This window comes from Syngnathus floridae, chromosome 6 (genome assembly GCF_059516105.1).
Source record: "Syngnathus floridae isolate MCC-2025c chromosome 6, RoL_Sflo_1.0, whole genome shotgun sequence".
NCBI classification, from domain to species: Eukaryota; Metazoa; Chordata; class Actinopteri; order Syngnathiformes; family Syngnathidae; genus Syngnathus; species Syngnathus floridae.
The window spans coordinates 18,366,635-18,385,858 of record NC_142418.1 but is presented as its reverse complement, the minus strand read 5'-3'; the positions used below and the strand labels follow the sequence as shown (position 1 = coordinate 18,385,858).

The window sequence follows — 19,224 nt, the reverse complement described above, 5'->3', positions numbered from 1 at the left end:
CGCTGGACAAAGGGAATCAATGCAAACCTTTTCAAAGTGAATAACTGGAAAATATGATGTCCCTTTATCCATCCATCCATTTTCCATACTGTTTGTCCTCATTAGGGTCGCAGGTGATCTGGTACTTATCGCAGGTAATTTAGGGGTCATACAGGTCACTTAAAAAGACAAACATTCTGAATTATGGACATTTTAATTACTTCAATGAATCTAATGTTTCTGGAAAGTGGAAAGAAGCTCCCCGAAGGAAGGCCTTACTTGATTTAAAACAAATAGCAAAATAGTTAACTTAAGTTTAATCATTTGTTTGATACAATTCTTTACGATATCAAGAAACAAATATTTTACTGATGTTTTAATTGTATTGTTTACAAACTTAATTCAACAAATATCAAAAGAACGAGTTTTTAGCGCGAGGTTTACTTTAACTGAACAAATGAATGAAAATAAAAATGTTCATTATGTTTCTTAAGCACAGACAAAGCAAATTAAAACGTTAATTAAATCGTTACATTCTTGACATACCTTTCATTCGTCGGCCATTGAACCGGAAGGCTTCGTCAGAGTTGAAAGTTCATGGAAATCCCGCCTTCTAAATCACGTGACGCCAACAGCTACCGGAGCTTCGCCTAGCCCTAGCTGGTTGCAAAATGTCAGACTCGGAGGACGCCACTACGCCTCTCCCCTGTGTCGTTGTCACGAGCAGTGATGCCACTTTTAAAGAAGAAGAAATTATCAAACGTATGTATTGTAAACACACTCATCGGAATGATAAGAATGATGGCAAACATGCTAATGCTAGCGATCATGTTTACCTTCCTTCGGTTGCTCGGGCATTCACCAAAATGTTAGGAGTTTATAAATAACGTAATAAAGTGCTAACGTTGAAGCAACTTAGCCGAGCGGATGCACTCAGGTTTGTGTGACATATTATGTGTTTTTTTCTTTTTCTGTCAGAAATTCTTGGGGCGAAGACGCTGCCAGAAGCGAGCAAACGAGAACAAACAGTCGTGTGGTATCCTTGGACCATCAACAACAAATATTACACAGCGGATGTCAGGCTATGCATCGTACCCAGCACTTTTCAGATGTCGTCAGAGATTGCACAGTCCATGCAAGCTTTCATTGCTTTTTTTGATAGTACAAAGGTATGGAACTCTTTCATTATATTTCAAACGGAGCAGTTTAATTGTGTTGAATGCGATGACGTACATTTTGCAGAAGGATGGTTTAGAAAAGCTTCATCCGTGGATATCAGTGGTGGACGACATTGCTCCAGAGGTGCTGATTCTTGTCTGTGACAGAGTTTGTGCAGATGGTATGTTCCACATTGTGAAATTGTGGATACAATTCTGTGTTAATTGGGATTTCTTTTCAAGGTGTTACCAGACATGAAGCACAACAATGGTGTTTGTCGCATAGCTTTGAGCTGGTGGAGCTCAACCCTCAGGAGCTGCCTGATGAAGATGGTGAGGGACACTTGAAATCAATTTTTCACAAATGATCATCATGAAACGTTAAAACAACTCGTCAAATCATATATGATGTGTCTACATCACCTTTTTTGTGCAGATGACTTTCCAGAATCCACAGGAGTAAAGAGAATTGTCCAGGCACTCAATGCAAATGTGTGGACCAGCGTGGAGATGAAAGATGGTCAGATACACTTAAGAGGTCTTTTCGATTACGGAATTTAAATCTGCCTTTTTTTGTGACAACAGGGAACAGTCAGAGCTTTGGACTAATGAGCAGTTTGGTGGCTGCTCGGCACAACCACCCTCGCAGCTGTCAAGATCCACAAGTGGGTGCCACCTAAATTTATAAAGATAATTCTCACGTCAGTTTAAAATGATTGCTTTATAATTCTGTTACAGTCTTCGAGTCAACCAGCAGAGGGCGCGCTTGCTACTGCAGTGACTCGTCATATGGAGACAAACAGCTCACCAGAGAACACAGTTGTTGGTAAGGGAACAGTTTTTGTTTTACCCTTAAAAAAAAAAATCAATGCCATCGATAATATACCAAATCTAATGCTTTTGCTCATTACTGTGTATAAAGTTTTGAAATCAAATGTTGATACTTTCAGATGCAATGACAAACTTGGACATACAGGAGCTTGCAAATCTCACAGCTGGAGATGCAGACGTGGATAATTTTGAACGCCTCTTCACCAAATTAAAAGAGATGAAAGGTAAATGAAGCGTTTTAGGCGCTTTATCCATATAATGAAGATAATAGTATGACTTTTTCCCTGCCAACTCACAGATAAAGCTTCATCGTTACCTCATGAGCAAAGAAAAGTTCATGCAGAGAAGGTAAGGTGCCTCAACTCCTACTTTAAGTACCTTCTGGGTGTGCTACATCCAAAGTGTGGCCCAATTCTGCATTCCAGGTCGCTAAAGCTTTTTGGATGGCCATTGGTGGGGATGACGACGAGATAGACGGCTTATCATCAGGGGAGGAAAGCTAACGGAAGTGAACGGTCAACATTTCTTTCCTACCTTTTCCTGGCTGTCGCGCAAGGTCCAGCGCCCCCTTGAGTCACCGCTTGCACTTTGCAAGTGGAAGTGCTCACGGACGTACTTGACTGTACTGTAGGCGGCTTTGGCTCCTTCAAAGCGGCATTACTGATTTAGCTGAAAAGAGAGGTAATAAAAGGATCCAGGACGCAGCCGTTACACGTGGGTCTTCCTTAGTGATAAATAAATAAAACAAACAAAGACAGAATATTACATCCATGAGTTTATCCTTGGGGTACAATGTCATAAATATCTCAACGTGACATCATGTGCCTTATTTTAAAATTAACTGTCAGACAAATTGTGAGTAATCTATCAAGTCACAAAAGATGAACTGTCATACAAATAATGGCTGGTCTGTATTGTCAACATAAAGACTTTTTGTCTTGAATAGCTCTTGTCATTTCTTCTGCTCTGTGGCTAACTGTTCATTGTCACATGGAGGCATATACCTCATATTGGAAGCAAATACTTGACATTTATATTACTTTATTAGACATTTGGCATAACAAAATAAAAGGGCCTTTTAGGACTATTTGACTTGCATGAGACATTGAAGAGCGGACAAAGCTCTCATCTACTCAATGCAATGTTATAAACCGCGTGACTGACTTGCATCATCGATTCGCTTGTGTACTGTAAGAGCGTGAATATGAATTGACACTGCATCTTAAAAGACAGAAGGCAAATCAAACATGACTTAACACTGAGTTGACATTTTTAGACACAAGAAATCACCAGAACTGAAGCTGTACAAGAGTCAAAAGTGCATTGTACTCTACTTGGTATGTGGTATATGGTATGTGCCTCAATAACTGCAAACCTTTGACAAAACTATGTTTAATCAGTCTCACTGTTATGCGCACTACAAGTCAACCAGAGCTGAGAAAAGTCAGCATTAAAGTTGGCAGAGTCATGAATGTGTACACTTGCCTGTGCCTTATTGTCAAGTCATGTAGTCCCACTTTTGTATAACTACAAGAAATTACAAACTATAAATACTTATTTACAATGATACTGAGGCAATAATTTAAAAAAAAAAAAAAACATTTTCATGCAGGACAGTATGAAAAAATAACTTAGAAAATGTCTTTTCATTGAACAAAATATTTTTTTTCTTATATAATCCAAGACGAAATGGTGCTGATCTTGTTTAAAATAGATAGAACACCAATTAAGAAGTAATTATCAAATTCTCATTAATATGATGAATTATTGGTGGCAAAAAGTGCCTTGTACTTAAAACATTACATTATTTATTTTTTTTGCATTGATAACTAATTGTAAAAATAATTATACTGGAACACGCCCAGTTCAAGGGTTTAATTAATTCATAGAATCAATGTTTTAAATTCTAATAAACAAGGCAGGAGGGAGGAGTGTTGTCACACCAACCTGACAAAGTCTAGAGTCCTCGAGGGGCGAGGTTGTCTGTATTTCTGGAACATTAAAGAAAATAGCTCATTTTGTATGAAGCTTTCTGTTGTATTTCCTGAGAAAAATCAATGAACATATCATAGAAATTGAAAAGCAATTGCCCCACCCCTCCACCAAGTTTCATAAAAGACGTCCCGCCATGCCTCTGTCGGTGCAACTCCAGTGACATCACTATAAAGACGAGACGTGCGATGCATGGTGACGTTCACTGATGTTAAAAAAGAAAGGCCGTGTGTGTGCGTGTGTGTGCGTGTGTGAAAAGTACAGATAACACCCGGTGGCCGCGCACACACCACAAAAGGACCATCACCCGTGTACACTTAAAGAGAGCGAAGCAACGAGCAGCACGTGTGTGTGTGTGAAGTTAAAAGTGACAGCAAGGGAGGCCGATCCGATGAATACCGTCTCTTTCCTTCTCTGCACCGAGAGAACGAAAAACCGGCTGGCTGCCTCTTAAGACACGCTGGAGCAGTGGATGCTGGGAGAACCCATCTGGGTGAGAACCTTGTCCAGCCACTGCAAAGGGCCGTTCAGATGCAGCTCTATCCAGCAGGGGGTGCTGGTCACCGTCTGACGTCTGCCAAATAGGAAAAAAAAAAGAAGAGGTTGTCAAACAATTTACTCAACTCTATTAGATGGAGTACAAAGACATGAGGATCCAACCAATGTCATCAATGAAGTAAGGCTCAACCATTTAGAAGAAGAATATAATTGTGACCGCCGTATTGTGATTGGATATACAATTATTTTTTGTGTCCCCTTTGCATGTTTTTTTTTAACAAACACAAGCAATAAATGACTCTGTATTACAATAAACCAGATCAGACTGACAAAAATAAACGTTTTGGTTTTGTATGTTAAATTTCAGCTCAAATATAGTACACAAATGTGGTGGTGTCATAAATTCACAACTCAACAATAATGCAAACTTTCCATGATTCATGAAACAATAAAAATGTGACCTGCATTTCTAAACTTATGTGGACACTGCATAAATTAATCAAAATGAGCACATATAAAAAAATAAAATAAAACCTCGCAACCGACCGAGATGAAGCAAAGGGTTTTCTCCTCCTTGCCAAACTGCAGCCTTTGTGATTTGAAAATTGCAATGTGGAATTGAATTGGATAAATTCTTCATCCCTCCTCTAATGTCATCCAGGGTGCCAGAAACACAAGCAGGACTCTGGCCTTTTGGGAAATCCCCCTCGCTAGTGTCTCCGATACACGTTCACCTCCCACTGCATGCCTGCCACATTCCTTCGCCGTTACTCAACCGGCTCATGCTTGCACTTAGCAGACCTCCCCCCCCCCCCCCCCACTTCCTTCCTCAGTGTCCAACACTCTTGATCCTTCAGCCAAGAAAGTTGACATCCTCACCAAAAGTACAACAAAGCCGGCTCTCACTTTACCTGTACTCGGCGCCCCATCCTTTGACGAAACTCATGCGAATGGTGCACATCCTGGTGAGCTGGTAAACCGCCTCGAAGCCCTGATTGACCGACTGAGCAAGGAGAGCGGCAAACTCCTGGTTGTTGAAGATCTTTAAGTTGCAACCTAACAAAGAGACACAGGCTTTACGTCAGGGTCCTCCTGAACGTTTTGTGTATGTCTTCCCGTGTGCGCACACCTGAAGGGATCTTGCAGACAGTTGCGGGATGCCAACCGTAGCGCTGGTTGCAATTTGGACTCTGGACAAAGATGGCGCTGTCGCTGAGACACTCAGCAAACACTTCACCACCGATGTAGTACAACCTGACGCCCCGGCCTAAAAAGTTGAAAGATTGAAATCAGCATCAAATGTTAGCTCTAGCCGTGACATTTAAATGTTGACTAAATTTAGATTGGTCAGCAATTAGGCAACGTTGACGCAATTTAAAAAAAATCAAGTCATGTGACTCCCTGAGTGTGCCCATGACAATGACCTATGTGTCTGCGTGTGACCTCCACGGTGGAATTGCGGTTAACGTTGGACAACAGGCCGAGACAGAAGCGCTCCGAGTTGGACGGGTCGGTGAAGCCGTCGACCGTGAGGGAGGGCTGGGAGGCGTGGAAGGTCTCTCCCACACGCTGGTTGAGTTCATAGTAGGAGATGGAGCACCAGAAGGCGGACTCGCAGTACGTCACGGGCTGCAGGTCTGTGCGCATGAAAGCTGAGTGGTTAAGAACGAAGACCAAAGGAGGACAAATGTGCTTAACGCGGCAGACAACGCTTGCCATTCATTTGCCTCCTGCACTTCTTTCCCACGACCCCAGTGAAGAATATTTTGAAGCTGACCTCCCTGCGGCTTTGCAAATGTTACGGTGATTACATTACCTGGGGCCGTCTGTACCTGATCTCACTGTCGACTTGAACACAACACAGACAATGACCCCCATTCATACCACCATTACTCAATGACTGTCTCAAATACGTCATTTCAAAACCTTTCGGTACGAGTCGGTGAGCGAGCAAAAGTAGTCAACAATCGAAACTGGTACAATAAAATGAATTATTTTCACCCATGTGGATCTTTTGTCTCTTTCCTGAATAGCGAGCACGGGTGTTTCTTTATTCAGCTGTAGCACTCGTAGGTGTTTATTTAAACGTGGGGATTTATTTGAGAATCTCGTGGGATGGCTTGTTTATAAGTCAAGTTATTTAAAGCAAGACCTCAGGTTTTGTGCGCGACTCAAGAAATAATTTTGCTGCCGCTCCTTTTGAGTGTTACACACTCTGACGTCACCTATTTACATTTGCTGCTATCGAAATCAGAAATCAGAGCGGCTGGTAGCAGCACTTGCTTTTGGGGGGTGAAGGTGGCGTTTATTTATTCAAGTGGACACTGCACCTGGCAAGTCAACTTTTCGAGCAGAGGCCGGCCCCTAACTGAGGACAGATGGTATAGGCTCCGCAAGCCAACACATTAGGTACATCAACACGTTCATGCCTGAGAGTAGCTATTCATAGCTACAGTATATAGTTCGCCCCATGTAACTAAACGAGGTCACCAACATATTAAAAACATGTCAGTGTCATGGCTATAAGAATTTAATTAAGCTCTTATATTGAATCAAATCGGATAAGTTAACAGCGATTGCACAAAATGATCAATGATACAGTTGTGTGTGCTTACCAAGATTATTGTTTGTAGGTGACACAGGATTGGGCGAGAGGCTGGGTGAACCTGAAATATAGAACGACACACTTGGTCCATATATAGACGGACTGTATCATTGAAAATATGAGGGTGAACTTGTGTAACCAGTGGACTCACTTGTGTCCATGCTGTGGTTAAGTTGGTGATCACTCGTCTCGCCATCTTCACTCAGGTACCCGGGCGGGGGAGTTTCTGGACATTGTCACAAAAAAATAAAATAAATAAAATGAAAAAATAGTGTGTACTTTGATTTCTGGAATTCATTACTATTTTTATTGTGCATGTGTTTTACCATAGTGAAACATGTTATTCCCAACTTTTGATGAACGTTTCAAATTATTGGTAACCAGGGCAACAATTATTTGCTTTTTTTTGTCATGTCAAGAGATGACAAATATACGTGCAAAGGTGACATGCTTAAATTCCTCTGTTCTCACCAGGTATGTAGTTACTCTGTGGTTCAATGCCAGCAGGGAAGTTTGTGTTCTCAGGGATGGAGGGACTGTAGTCATCCAGTGGCGGGAACTCTGCTGGGATGTCAGTATGGCGTGGAACTAGAACAGGTGGCAAAACTGGGGGAACGCAGATATTCTCATTAGGAATCACTTTTTATTTGAAGCGTATGGTAGCTAGCAAGCACCGCTTACTTGGCGTCTCAACCCGCTGGTAGTGATAGGGGTTCACGCACACTTCATCTTTCTTTACATGGAAGGCGTATTCGCATTGGTCAATGGCCCGCAGCTCGTGGTGCGACTGCAGGTCGGGCCAGCGCCACAGGCGACAGTAGATCACGTGAGGGAGACCTTTTCGGTGCGACACCTGGAGTCGGCCGTCTAATGATCTGAAACGTGCCATCAACAAAAAAAAGGTACACCGGGAACGGCAAGATGAGCGATTTGGACTGAGTTTCAGTCTTTCGATTCCCAACCAAGAGTCTTCAACGTTACATTAATGAAAAAAATAAACGTTTGGGAGTATGAAACAAACAATTCCGTCATGTCACTGGCAGACGGCTGTTATTCTCTAAAGCGAGCCACAATCCAAATAGTGGCCCACACCCTACCACAGCCGAGAGTGCATTCCCACCCCAAAAAGCTATTTTAATGTCAGCTACCACCCACATTCAGAAGGTGTACAACGGGCGGAAGGGGCATATTGTCTATTCAGCCTTATATTCCTATCATCCTTATCCGAGGCACCTAATCTTACAACTACGTCACGATTAATGCGTTCCCATTTTTTCCAAACTACACAAAGTCTAGTCTAAACATTCCCTTGAGTCACACTTTGGTCCACCACTTGAAACAATTTACAAAATTACCGAGCAGAACTTAAGATCCGTGCATGCTTATTGCTGGTGCACACACACAAATGTATTATTCACATCGGTAAACCACTCAATGCGAATAATTTATCTCGTATTTATATGAAAAATAAAACATGGTCAATTACTACAGCAAATTGAATTAGTAGTTGATTATAATTAGCATTTCATATGATCATGTATATGAAATTAGACCGAATCCTAACACGTCATCCCGCAAACGAAGCATGTTTTTTCCCCCATAAACTCATGTAAACACAGTAACTATTTTTTATATTTTTTAAGTTATAATATTGGAAATGCTCAAGCTAGCAAGCTAGCTACCAGGACAGGCGCTAGCTGTCATTGGCGCTAGCTTAGCTTAGCCAGCGTTCGTGTTTCCTTACCTTGGTATGGTTAAACATTTGGTGTTGACATTCTGCGTCGTGATGGCCTTTTCCAACTCGTCCAACTGTCCGGTCTTTTTCAACTTCTTCACCAGACTTTTCACCGCCTTTTCGCACCATTTCTCCTCTTGGCCGTTCTGCTCCCCCTTCTTCCAACCGAGAAGCCTCTTCACTATGGGAGGCGTGAACGGTAATATGGACATTTTTAAATGTCGAAATTAATGAACACTGATTTAACTTCAAGTTTCCGATCCAGACAAAACACCGCCAGCTTTTTTTCCAGCCAGTCAGCTACAGGGTCTGCGAGACTCGACTTCCCAGGCACACGGATGGCCGGTAGCCGGGAGGGGCTCACGCTCGCGTCTCTGTCCGCTCAAGTTGACGGAGTGTCGGTCAGAGAGGAGCAGAACATCCGCCTATCTGCCCCTCCTCCTCTTCCACCTCCTCCCTCCATCAGCTGCTCATCCCTCCACCTGCACCGAGCAGCCAGAATAAAAACAGATTTAACTACACGTTAATTAAAAACACAAAAACACAACATTATCAAAATCCGCGGTCACGAACAACAACGTCAACAACAACAACAAAACACTACAGTGTCCCTTGTTTTTTGTTTTGCTTATCAGGTCATGTCATTTTTACTAATATCAAATAATTGCATATAATGAATTTTCAGTTTGATATCTGTTCTGCATCAACTTCACAACTTTGCAAATAATAATTTCATACCAATACATGCCCATTCGCCAAATTTTTCCTTTCATTATGAACTTTTATTTTTATGTTTTTATTTATGGGTATCTCTAGAAAACAAGATGATACAATTAAAAGTGCTATCCACTGTCTACAATCACACATAAAGCCACTGCACACCATGTGTCAAATAAAGAAAGACACATATCTTACATGAACTATGTACACAAACTACAATTTCACAAAAGGTCTGTATTTGAAATGGAAATAATGATGAGCTTGTCAACTTGTCAAATAGCACCCGTTCAAATGAACGCACACATTACACCATCTGAGGAAACGGGTAGCTCCGGGTACTCCAATGGATGCTGTAATCCACGTCCCCCACTTGGTTGCCATGGCAGGGAGGGAACACGAGACAGACAGCTGGTGAGCACAATTGTTGCGTGTGTCCTTGTGAGAGGATTTTAGGGGGCTTGTGTGAGACTGCGGGGCAGATGGGCCACAGCAGGCCCAGCGAAGGTCTTACGGAGCGAGCGAGGAACAAAAGGCCGGGCGGCCGTGTGAATAAGTAATGAGTGCACACAATGCTATGTGTAACAATGGCTTTGTGATGGAGTATTCGTGGGAAACAAGGAGCATGTGATCAGCTGGGCTGCTGTCACAATACTTTGACAAGGATCTCCCAGCAATGAGAGGAAATCCATACAGGAACATTATTGTGATCCAGATTCTCACTTGACATACTGACACACACAATTCAGTTGAGATGGGACTTGCAGATGATTGTATCTCCTGAATTCCAATGAAACCAACTACTTTTGGATTATGTTCCAAAATCTACTCTTCATTTTCAAAACACATTGAGCTGTTCATGACTCACATGGTCAGGTAGGTCCCCCACTAAATACTGGCACCCCGCCATCACTCGGGATTATATCTGCATACAGTATAGCTCACACCTTTATCAGCGTAATCCTTATACCATGCCTCCAACATTCCTCATGAGTTGATTACTGCTTGGAGGATAAATTCTCAGCAGACATCAGCATGACGATGGCTTCTTTAAATAAACCCAGGCTACATGCGTTTGAGTACATAAACACCCTTAGTCCCTGTTGGAGTAAATCATATTTTTTAGTGTAACACAGCATCTGCCTTTATTTTCTGTAGTAAACCTTTTCAATGATGAATGCAAACGGCTACCAGTTAATACACACTTTTAAAATAAATGTAAAACAAATGTTTAAATTTCAGTTATTCCATATTTAGTTTTTTGTCTCCATGCAATCAAGTGCGGGGTCAAAAAGGCGCAGCAATATAGTGGAAGCGTTCTAAGACGCTCCCGACGTAACACTACCATCTAGTGGCCATAGTTTAACATTACTATCTGTGTTGAAAAGTTTAAAAAAGCTTAGAAAAATGAGCAACAGAAGAACAACCATTGAAACTCAAAACCACACTTGTGCACAATTTGGAGTGCTCAATACACCTCCCATGCAAGTCTTTGGAATGTGGGAGGAAACAAGAGTACCCGGAGGAAACCCACGCAGGAAGAACGAGCCCTGAATCCAAGCCACCAAGCGTGTGCAATTGTGTGTTTGTACTCAAATAAGATATTTGCATCCATACACGACTCCCAATTTTCTGCGATCGTGCATTCTCTGGCTTTATTTACAACGCATTTGCATTGTCTCCTCTTTGACCTCAATGCAATTTCACATTTTCATTTTGTATTCTTTAATATATTGCAATAGCACCTTTTCCCGTCTCCTTTTCCTATTGGTTAACATTCATTTGAATTCGATCAATAAATCAAGACCTCCGATTTATAGTCTTTTCCATAGGCTCAATTTACATGTTTATTGCGTACAATGGTCCATAACAGAATTAAGTTGAATGAGAGGATTTCCAAAATATCTTCCCATCTTACATATGGATGCGATGCAGCACTTGGCCACGACTCATTAACTCCTCCCCCAGGCTAAATGGCTTCATGTTTGCCCTACACATTCAAACGATGGCTCTTTTAACCCAAAAATGCACGTTCCTAGTATTTATCGAGTGTCCTCACTTATTCCTACTTCCCCTAAAATGACATTTAATCTCTTTAACACCCTTCACCAAAAGTTAAAGAGGAAGGTGACATTTTCCCAAATGTGCTGCACATACTCAATCATTCAGTCCACCTCCAAAACTAATGATTGTGAAATTAGTTTGGGAGCAATCAGAAAGCTCCCCCGCTAAGAGCCATGCCACTGTATCCATATGCATGAAATTGCCTGCGTTAATACGCGCGCGCGCGCGCGCGCTCGCTCGCTATGAATGGTGGCTAATGCAGTGAATAATTCTGACTGCATATATGGAGGAGGAACGCCGTCTTCCATTAGGTTGCGATAGTCGCAGCCCTTTGGCAATATCTGGCGAATAGCCAGCCGTGAATGGATAATTAAGCCTTGCTCTTGAACATTAAAACTTGCTTATTTCGGAGCGCTTCAGGCACTGGGGGCGCTTATTGGCTGCTCTCTTTTTGACGCATTTCCCCAATAATGCTTTCAACTGTAAATATTTTCTTGTATTTCATTTTGGAGTAAAATACGGCACGCTATATCTTGAGTTAGATAACCTTTAATTTCGATTTGGATCCATAACGCACTTGAGTTTTATCGCCCTATCGTCCCTTGTTAAGACTTGCGTCTTATCATCTTCGGAAATGGACTTTAATGTGGCTTAGCGGAGGATTTAATGTGGCTCCAGGAGAGGAAAAGAAAGCAATCAAGCTTGTTGCATCGTGTATCAATTATGCATTGGCATCACAGTGTGTGGTCTTTTTTTTTTTTTTTTGCATGATCAGCAGAATTTAGGGCCAGACAGAGAGCTCAGAAGAGCATTTGTAGTTCTCTCAACATTGTGAGGTATAGAAGTTTTTTGGGGTCAAGCAAACAGGAATAGCGGGGCGACTCAAATCGAAAAAACCTGCAGCCGGATGACTTGACTTCATTAAATCCACAACATAGCTGTGATGCCTGTGCTCTTTCAAATCCATATGTGAACCATTTGTTGAAACCTCTGCCTCATTAGTGTTGCCTTTATGACATGCGGCTTTACCTAAATGCTGTGGATTTTTCCACTCTGCTTGCTGGCCCATTCTCAGGTTTGACGGATGCTTTCTTGGCTTGGTAACATTCTTCGAACAAGTCACTGAAAAAAGAAAACAAAATGCACTTTAGATTAATAGTATTATGCATTATTGTCAAGTAGAATTGGAAAATAAAGTACAGCAAAGTACATCCATCGATTTCCTTCTGCTTATCCAGGAGAGCAAAACACAATACAAAAAAAAAAAAAAAAAAAAACTATGTAAAAGAATACGAATGGAATCTTGCTCTAAAAAATTGGCTTTGGGCATTATTTTCACACGCGACAGTAACTCTAATGACCACTTGATGGCAGTATAACATTTGTTTGAATACTTGATATAAAAACGTCTTGATGTGACTGTAGAAAATTATATGTAGTTGAAGTGCACTATATTTTGGTTTACAAAAAGAAAACATTTGAAATATGTAAAGAAAATGATGATTATAAAGGAAATAACTCGCTCCTTGACAAGAGTCAGTTGGGTGACTTTTTTTTTTCCTGTTTATCCGTTCAGTGGAAAATCATATCCTGTAAAAGGCCATCAAGTTTACGCTTTGAACTGGCTCACTGCTGTGCAGTACTGCTTTTTTTTTCTCAACTTTGCTCTTTAGGAGAAATGAGGCTGAGCCGCCTGACGCAGGACTTCCCATCAGCCGCCCTCAACCATGCACACATGTTTCTGATAGACCTCCACAAGGCCCAGTAATCTGAGGGCAGCTCATTCAGAGGAACCGAAAGAGGAGGGGTCCCAAACATGGTGGGCGAGAAGGAAAAGTAGGTGGAGAAAAAGGAGGGAAGCTTGTACTGGAAAGATGAGTGGGAGCAAATGCAAAGGGGGAAAAAAAAGCAACATTTTAAGGGCACAAGGTGTGTTTTACCATAAACGGCACGGTCCCACTTCTTAGTTCAAAATGTGTCACTGTCTGGATGTTTATTATTGTGTTTGCACATCTGCATAGTTTCTTTTTAATTACTCAAGATGATTTTGGGTGAGAGATGGGACAAACCTGACTCATCCCTTCTTGGAAGAGCCATGCTGCATTATATTGCTTTTTTTAAACACATAAACAAGTGAAAATAGTGACATTAAATGCATCGGCTTAATCCTGTTTTGTTAAAAATTGGTTGCTTTAAGTTGTTTGTAGGAGCAAGTTTCAATTCACTTTTTTTCCCCCTTACATTTGAAATAAAGACAATCCCTATACAAGTGCGTGCAGATTTATTTCCGCCTATAAAACTGGTTAGTCAGCTCAACCTTTTATTTATTGCATCACTCACAACTCTAAGAACTTAATAAGATAGTCGTTTGACGTCCTTGGTTGGGAAAGTACAAAATTGGGACATAAACAGCTCGAATGTCTGTGTGTGTACCCAGCCGGCCCAAGTAGGTTAAAATACGATTAAAATATTGCTTGTGTAGCCATTTGAGGCATTACTGTAAGTTCCTCCCAGACCACTTTGGGTTTTCTCAAGGACCAATCAGTGGTCTGCAGAAGACATTTTGGAGAACACATCACATACTGAAGTCAGACAACAAATCCTTGATTTCCTACCTCCCAAAGAGCAGCCAGTGTAAACATAACAGTGAGTGGCGCTATTTTAAGTTGGAAGTGAACATCAGAAGAGTTGAGGTAAGAGAAGAAGGGGGGGGGTTCTTAAAGGTGGGCACGAGGAAGAGGATTAACTGAAATGAAAAACAGCCACAGCGGGAATCTGACACAACCCTGAAACAAGTTGATTGCAATTAAAAAAATGAAGACAAAATATTTGTAGTCATTTTTTTGGTGCGCTTAATGACCTGTTCAAGTGGTGTCTCTGAAAATTCGCACCTCATTTCCAGTTCCGAATTGTGATTGCAAAGATCCGTGTCGCTCCTCGTGATAATATTGACACAAACACTTACAAATGTGTTTGAACACAGCAATGAACCAAACACGAAGAACATGCACACACTTTTAAATCCAGTCACAACATTAAAGGTGAGAGGGTGGAACGTCATTCCAGTTACCACCATTGTGCAAACACAACACAACACAACACAACACAACACAACACAACACAAACAAGACACGGACACTGTAGGAAGGAAATAAAAGTGTGTTGTCATAAGTGTGTGACGTCGGCGGAGCCTCACGGCTACGTTTGGAGGCTTTCGGGCTTGTTTAGCTGACCTCAGTGAAAGCAAACCTCATGACAGAAGGTCTGGCATTGTGTGTGTGTGTGTGTGTGTGTGAGTGCGCGCGTGCGTGCGTGTGTGTGCCCGCACCGCTCTGGAGCCAGACGGTCTGCCGGCCGCCAGCTTTGCTTGCTTATAACGGCTGAGAACATCCGATCCCCTCGGGGAGGACGGGAGGGAAGGGAGGGAGGGAGGGAGGGCGGAGAGGCAAGGCTACTGCTTAGCACTCTCCTCTCTGTCTTTATCTTGGCTATTTGGACAAAGAACAAGCATTAGGCCGCTGATCAACTGCCCAGTTTATTATGCATGGCTAGGACTGAGAAGTCGTTTGAAAAAGGGGGCCATTTTGAAGCGGAAACATTTTTGGAAGAAAAATCACAGCAAACATGTTCTGCCTGCTGTGAAAGAATTTCATTGATGAACATTTCATCCTCGCCTAGCTTTATTTATCATCCGGGGAGGAGGCTGTCGCTTTGTGTTCTGACAAAAACAAACGGACCTTAATCAGCACCAGGCCTTGGTGTTTAACCACGACAGAACACTTCCACTCCCTCTGCCGCACGCTCACTCTTGGCTGGCCAGCAGAAGCCTCCACATGTGGCCCCCAGGAAAGTGTCGGCCATTCATAAGAAATATTTTTTACGCTAGTAAAATTGCATAACTCGCTCGCAATGTGGACTATTTCCTCCCCGGCTCTCGAGGGTCTCCAAATAGTGCGATTTGGTTTCCTGTGTGTAACGTAAGGTGGAGAGCCCGACAAGCGTTCGCACGTCACTTTGGGAGCAGGCACATTTCTCGCTCTCCCTGACAACATGGAAAAAAAAGGGGGGGGGGGGGGGGGGTGCAGGGGAAGAAGAGCACAAGATGGCGTGCTGAAGGAGAAAATGCGAACATATTCAAGAAGGAGATTCATCGGACAAGAATGTTTTGTCGTGTCCCGCCAACATTGGAAGCATACAAGCGAGGTCGCAGCAACGTATTGTTGATGGCGTTGGGGCCAAGTCCACACGCGGATGCAAAACATATTTTTCCAATCTCTACGTGCATGAAAACACATTTGTGCTCTGTCAATCTGGAAAAAAGACAAGCGGCCTTCCCGTGCTGTTTTTCTTCAGTGGCTGGAAAATCAAGTTTTTGTATAAACAAAAAGGCCAAAAATCCAGATTTTTTTCATCTACATTTTAAAAATCACGACGTGTCAACTATTACCTATTTTTTTTACACATGCCTGTCTTAAGATATATTCTAAAAAGTTATTTAAAAAAAGAATTTCTCTTTAAAAAGACCATTAGCATTATCGAGCTTAGCTTCTCCATGTAACAAAAAACTGATAATGAATAAATGAAATGATTCCACATTCATTAATGTCTCAGTTAGTCATCCACTGCATTTAGTTCCCTGAAGGCATCATTTGAGATCACCGCTAACCACTAGCAAATGTCACATCCTATTCAACTGTTTTAATTTTGAAATATCAAAGTTATCTGAGGCTAAACCATTTCCTGACTCCGCTTTGATGTCAGCAAACATTTTCTTAATCCGACTCGTAAAGGCTTAATACTTTACGGCTTCGCTGTCACGCTGCGGGCCGTCATCTGCCGCCCAGATCCCGTCGAGTGTGTCCGGTAGCCGGCTCGGCCCGACACGTTTAAAACACGACGGGACCGGGCCCGAACGAGCGCGTGCATCTGGTACCTCGGCCACCGCCTTCTGTTTTCTTCGCCAAGTCAAGTTCTTAATGGACAGAGGTCACCTGAAGTTGACACTTAGCAGGGAAGTGTTGTGAGTGAGCGTCACAGGTGCCAGGACGCTGCCGCAAACAAATATTCCACTGACGTCCAAGTGCGGTCACTTGAAGAATGTCCTCTCAGCCATGACGTCACCCCCCATCTGTCAGCCTGTGTGGGAACAAACTGAAATAACCACGTGGAAATCGGAACGGTGATCTTTGTCAATAAATACAAACGCATCCACGGCCTGTCATGGACGACCTCATGACATTAACGCGTGATATTCAAAATCAAACAGGTTTGCTCTCCACATTCACGAAAAAAAACCATATGGCTTAGCTTTAGAAGTTTCGAGGCGGCATGGGGGCAATTGTCAAAATGTGACGGTGTCTTAACAGTCGATTATTTTGGTCAAGTGCCTCAAACAATAGCTTTGTGCCTTTTTCACTTTATAATTAAAAAAAATAAAAATTAAAAATATAAATAAATGAATAAATAAATGAATAAATAAATAAATAGCTAGCTAGCTCTCAAACAAAGGGTTTTGCATGTGGTAAAGGATCCACTTCACTTCTCCCCATGTTGTTTCGCTACTGGAGGAGTTGACAAGTCGTCGGTGGCCGTAGTAGAACCATTGAACAAAAGAGCTCTTGTTTGAGATGTAAAGCCTGCTTGAAAGCAGCACACTTTGATATGAAGAGGGCACGATAAAAAGGATGAAAAGAAATTCAGACTGTCCGTCAAGCCTCATCGTCTGTCGGCGTAACCGCATAACGGACACGCTAATATTTGTGCAGGCTGGAAAAAAATAGAGCAGCTCTCTGGCTTGTCGTGTGGTAAAGCCGGACGGCCTTCCGACAGTGTGTCTCAAGCTACAACAACCAGCTGCCTTTTTCTGTTGGCCTCGGAGGACGCCAGCACTTACCGGCCGGCCGGCCGGCGGAGCGCTGACAAACACCCAAACACTGGCAGCAACAATCACACACTAACACAACAATTCATTTGGATCAGCAATGCTAGCTTGCTACAATACTATCTAAAAATCCTTTCAAGTTACCAAAATACAGTCCACAAAAATACTTGTGTAAACATCTCAAGGAAACAATAAACTACGAGATGAAAACCTCACTTGGTTGACGGACGTTACATTAACTAAAGTTGTATTGGTTGGTGCAAGAGACGCGAATGTTGACAGCGTCTGCACCTCCAGGGGCCATAAAACATGTCTGACAAGCACATCATTCACTTTGCATGTGTTGTGGAATGAAGGGCAGCCGTGTTGAGATGAGCGCGGGAGCACGAGTGACAAGCTGCCGCATGTCAGCCATCTAGCAAGAACGCAGGAACCAAGTGCGAGGATGATTCACTTCTTCTCCGAGCTTGAGAAGGCGCCTCGACTATTATCCTGATTAGCGGCAGCCCGCGGGGCGCTTATTAGAGCATTTGTATTAATTCCTCGGGATCATCCCTTTCTGTCAGTACAGGCCAAAGGAGCTACCCTCTAATTGCTAGAAATGTTCATGATCCCGACGAAAGTGATGGCTGGAAGATGATGAAGAAGCATCGACTGTGTGTCTCAATAAATAAATAAATAAATAAATCACATTTTTGTCTAACCATCAATGTGAGAGCGAGCCATTTTCAACACTTAAATGTGGTGAAACTTTTAAAAAAAATTCAGGCGCGCTCCAGCGTACTATATTTAGATTTTTCGCCAGATGTCATCTTCTATACAATTCACAGCCACTAGGGGACGCATTTGCGGTGATTGCCTTGAAGTGCTGTGACGTCCAGGCCTTGAGCCATTTCTAGTTGTAGTTTTTCAACGTTCTAACAGCAGATCTATTGGACTACATTTAGTCTCCATTCCGAAGAACCGATTTTCTCCATCAATGTGTGCTTTTGCATCAAAGCTTCTGCACTTTGATTGCGCTCCGACTGACCCCGCCGCCCGCCTCAACCCGGAGGCTCATTCCGACCGACTATTTGCAACAGGCAGCCGTGTTAATGACTGTAAGAACACGAGTGGCTGGAAGAAAACGAGCGGCTCTGACACGCCACCCGAGTCATTTGGACCTGCCGCCACAGGCTTCTCACATAAATCTGCCTGGGAATCGCTGAGCGCACGGCACGTCAGCCAGATGACAGGAGGGCAGCAGAGATAAGAAAAGGAGCTGGTTCACCTCAGCGCAACGTCAGATACGCTGACGATAGCTATTTGATCTCTGGGATAGCTGCAGGGGCAACAGAAAGATCCATGTAGTGATGGAGGAATGCGGAGAAACATGAGGAGAGGAGTCCATTGGCGTACAGTGGAATGCCCTCAATTTAGAGTTGAGAACATTTTGGAGGATCGTTTCAGACAGAACATGGAGTTTTGATCTTTAGCAGTAGCGGTTGGTTGATTATGGAAAAATAGATTCAACTCCTGATTGATAAACACAAATGTTTTCCAGAAGGAACAGGGCAAGTGATATTTGGACACAAATGGTGGAGCAGCATGTGCCTCCCTTGGTTCCAACATCTTGGCATGCACTCGCTGCTGTCTCTTGGAGGTGCTGACAGACATTCACATTCACAGTTTCTCTGTCCAGGCTTTAACAGGAGCCAGATGAAAGACAGCAGCACATTAAGATGTTCGGTACGGGGTGGCACGGGACAAGCGAGGGAGCATGGCG

At 42.7% G+C, this 19,224-nt stretch overlaps 2 protein-coding genes across 2 annotated transcripts; one reads left to right on the top strand and one right to left on the bottom strand.

Annotated features, from left to right (window-relative positions):
• Window positions 1–575: 575 nt before the first annotated feature.
• Window positions 576–2,910, top strand: aagab (alpha and gamma adaptin binding protein). The gene is made up of 10 exons (XM_088378209.1): window positions 576–741; window positions 958–1,148; window positions 1,222–1,318; window positions 1,380–1,469; window positions 1,573–1,656; window positions 1,722–1,801; window positions 1,875–1,962; window positions 2,087–2,191; window positions 2,266–2,315; window positions 2,393–2,910. The coding sequence occupies exons 1-10, from the start codon at window positions 651–653 to the stop codon at window positions 2,468–2,470; spliced, it is 954 nt and encodes a 317-aa protein (XP_088234335.1). The 5' UTR covers window positions 576–650; the 3' UTR covers window positions 2,471–2,910.
• An 81-nt stretch (window positions 2,911–2,991) lies between these two features.
• Window positions 2,992–12,848, bottom strand: smad3b (SMAD family member 3b). The gene is made up of 10 exons (XM_088378204.1): window positions 12,608–12,848; window positions 8,807–9,279; window positions 7,744–7,937; window positions 7,534–7,668; window positions 7,214–7,288; window positions 7,073–7,123; window positions 5,882–6,094; window positions 5,587–5,724; window positions 5,369–5,513; window positions 2,992–4,533 (listed from the first exon to the last, which is right to left on the bottom strand). The coding sequence occupies exons 2-10, from the start codon at window positions 9,007–9,009 to the stop codon at window positions 4,410–4,412; spliced, it is 1,278 nt and encodes a 425-aa protein (XP_088234330.1). The 5' UTR covers window positions 9,010–9,279; window positions 12,608–12,848; the 3' UTR covers window positions 2,992–4,409.
• Window positions 12,849–19,224: the final 6,376 nt, after the last annotated feature.